General features: G+C 31.7%; 1 protein-coding gene across 1 annotated transcript in view; it reads left to right on the forward strand.

Annotated features, from left to right (window-relative positions):
• Positions 1-3,081, forward strand: part of CEP135 (centrosomal protein 135kDa) — a gene marked incomplete at its 5' end in the record, with an annotated part of 63,205 nt that overhangs the window by 11,129 nt on the left and 48,995 nt on the right. The window contains 1 exon segment of the mRNA XM_008591910.1: positions 146-361. Within this exon segment, the coding sequence (XP_008590132.1) occupies positions 146-361 (216 nt within the window).

The raw sequence follows: 3,081 nt of genomic DNA on the forward strand, positions 1-3,081 counted from the left end.
AAAATAAAAATAAAATAAAATAAAATAGCTGTGGTTTTAATCTTCAGTATCTTTTAAAATGTATTTTTTTGAAATATTATTTTGAAAGTTCAGTGCTTAGGATAATTTTCCAATTCATATATAATGAATTACAAATTCAATGTAGGTTGACTTTCTTCAACAAGCTAACAAAGACCTGGAGAAGCATATCCAAGAGCTTATGGAAACCAAGGAAACAGTGACGACTGAAGTTGTTAATTTAAGTAACAAAAATGAAAAACTCTGCCAAGAATTAACTGAAATAGACCAGTTAGCACAGCAGTTGGAAAGGCATAAAGAAGAAGTGCTTGAGACTGCTGATAAGGAACTTGAGGAAGCGAAGGTACTGATATGTCTAGGTTGTGGGAGTGTTCATTAATTCTTCTAGAACAAAGCGAGCTTAAGCCTTTTTCATACCTATACTCAAGTTTTTGGTTTGGTTTTTATGTGGTTTTTTGTTTTGGTAATTCAAGGTTTTCTAGAGTTTTGTTTACACCCTGTAAATGATTGCATTTGTTATAGTTGTTTGTGTGTCTTTCTAAAGCACATCTTTTGTTAAGATCTCCAAACTCTCTTGTTTTTCTTGAAAATTTTTGTCTCTGTCCTTTTATCTCTGCATTGTGAAAGAGCTTCTGAAGTTTGTCCTCTGTCATTTTTTGCTTCAGTATCCTTTAAAGGTGTTTTAAAAACTACACATGTCCCCGCACATTCTTAAGTTAGTAGCTAACATTTTTCATTTTTAAGTTTAAATAGATGCCAAGGATGAAATTTCCAGTCTGTTGTAGATATTGATCTCTTAAAACTGTCTCATCATTCTTTTAAATATAGCCGATGAAATCTAAATGGCCCTTTCTCCTTGATATTCCCACAAAATTTTATTCTAACATGTTTTATGCTTGAATTTTTTATTATTACTCTATCATATGTCTCTGTGATTAAAAGAAGTATACGAATTGAAATTTTTTATTTTTAAAAATTTCCTATGACTGTAAGATTCAAAGTGTAAACATTTTCCTCTGAATTGTGTTATCATTACAGTTATTAATAATCAGTCAAAGTGACAAATATACCACAAATGTTGATAAATACTTATTAAGTAAAAAAGTAAAATTTTACTGGAAATACATCGGTTAATGAAATATAATGAGAGAAAATAGCATCTTATGTTAAATAATAGTGTCTTATTTAACATCTGTGACAAATATACCACAAATGTTGATAAATACTTATTAAGTAAAAAAGTAAAATTTTACTGGCAATACATCGGTTAATGAAATATAATGGGAGAAAATAGCATCTTATGTTAAATAATAGTGTCTTATTTAACATCTTGGTAGGCCCTAACATTTTACATTATCTTTTTATGTGGTGCTCCAAAAGTTTTCTATATCTTGAGACTGTGTGCCATCGTGACATGAATGAGATGTATGCCTTTCTTTCGAACAGTGAGAGAAAGGTAGTTGTGAAAGAGAGGCTGGGAATGGAGAACTCACATATTTAGACCACATGATAGTTCTCAGGAAGATCATTTTTAAGAAGCACTGTGTATGCAAATTAAGGATCCAGATATTGATTCCTTAAAACTATACGAATATACCATAGTTTTACATAATATTTGGAAAACCTTCGTATTATCTCAGGAGTAGGTATAACAGAGTTTGAAGACTACTGCTCTACATCACTGAATGGATTTTACATAGTGTAAAATTCCACTGATTAGTGGAATAGAAGGAAACTACCTCAATATAGTAAAAACCATATTTGAAAAGCCCACAGTAAACATCATACTCAGTGGTGAAAGACTGAAAGCTTTTTCTCTTAAGATCAGGAACAAGTTAAGGATGCCCACTCTCATCACTTCTATTCAACATAACGTTAGAAGTCCTAGTCAGAGTAGTTAGGCCAGAAAAAAATAAAAGTCATGCAAATTACAAAGTAAAATTATCTTGGATCTTATTGTAAAAAACCCTAAAAATTCTCCAAAAACTAGAACTAATAAAAGAATTCAGCAAAGTTGCAGAATACAAAGTCAACCCACAAGAATCAGGTACATTTCTATATACTAACAATGAACAATCTGAAAAGGAAATTAAGAAAATAATCCCATTTACTGTAATAACACCAAGAAGAATAAAATACTTAGGAATAAACTTAACCAATGAGGTGAAAAACTCACACACTTGAAAACTACAAAACGTTGCTCAAAGAAGTTAAAGACGACACAAGTAAATGAGAAGTCATCTTGTATTCATGGATTTGAAGACTTAATAATATTAAAATGTCCATACCACCTAAAGGAATCTACAGATTCAGTGCCCTCCTTATCAAAATCCCAATGGCCTTTTTTTACAGAAATAGAAAAAAAAATTCTACAATTCATATGAAAACTCAAGGGACCCTGGATAGCCAAAACAATCTTGAAGGACATAATTAGTGCAGTTTTAATTCCACTTTTGTGGATTTTGTATCATTGCACCACTTCTGTATCTCATCCTTCTACTTTCCACCTCCTTTTACATCTTTTATGCTTGTGTACACAACATGTTGAACACAATGTCTTATGTCCCATTGATAGTGCTCAGAAATGACAGCTTAGCTCAATGAAAGATTCCTGTTGGGTCATAATATTTTAATGTTGGCATTCTGCTCTCTCAATTGCAGTATAAGGATTCAAGTTGGGAAAAGCAGGTGGGGCAGAAGTAAATAGGATAGGAAAATCAGGAAACAGTGCCATAAGATGTATCCTAAACATAAGACTAAGGAAAGTCCTATAAGTGTATAGGTTAAAAAAAAAAAAAAAAGATTTTCAGGTGGCTCTCTTCTTTCAGATGTTACAAGTAAGGTCCCTATAAGCATTCAGGATACCAAAAGATTAAAGAGAAACCTTAATTTTACCTCCATTGAAATAGAGTATTAGGGCTAAAGCTGCAGATCTCACTGGTGAGAGGAAACATGGAGTACTCAAAATTTTACTTGGTCTTATTTGTATTGTGACTTAGAGAAAGTATTCTTAAACTTTTAATTAGGTGTTTACCTAATAGGCTTTTTATCCCTAGAAAGAGA

Source organism: Galeopterus variegatus, unplaced genomic scaffold, assembly GCF_000696425.1.
Source record: "Galeopterus variegatus unplaced genomic scaffold, G_variegatus-3.0.2 Scaffold7397, whole genome shotgun sequence".
In the NCBI taxonomy this organism is placed as follows: Eukaryota; Metazoa; Chordata; class Mammalia; order Dermoptera; family Cynocephalidae; genus Galeopterus; species Galeopterus variegatus.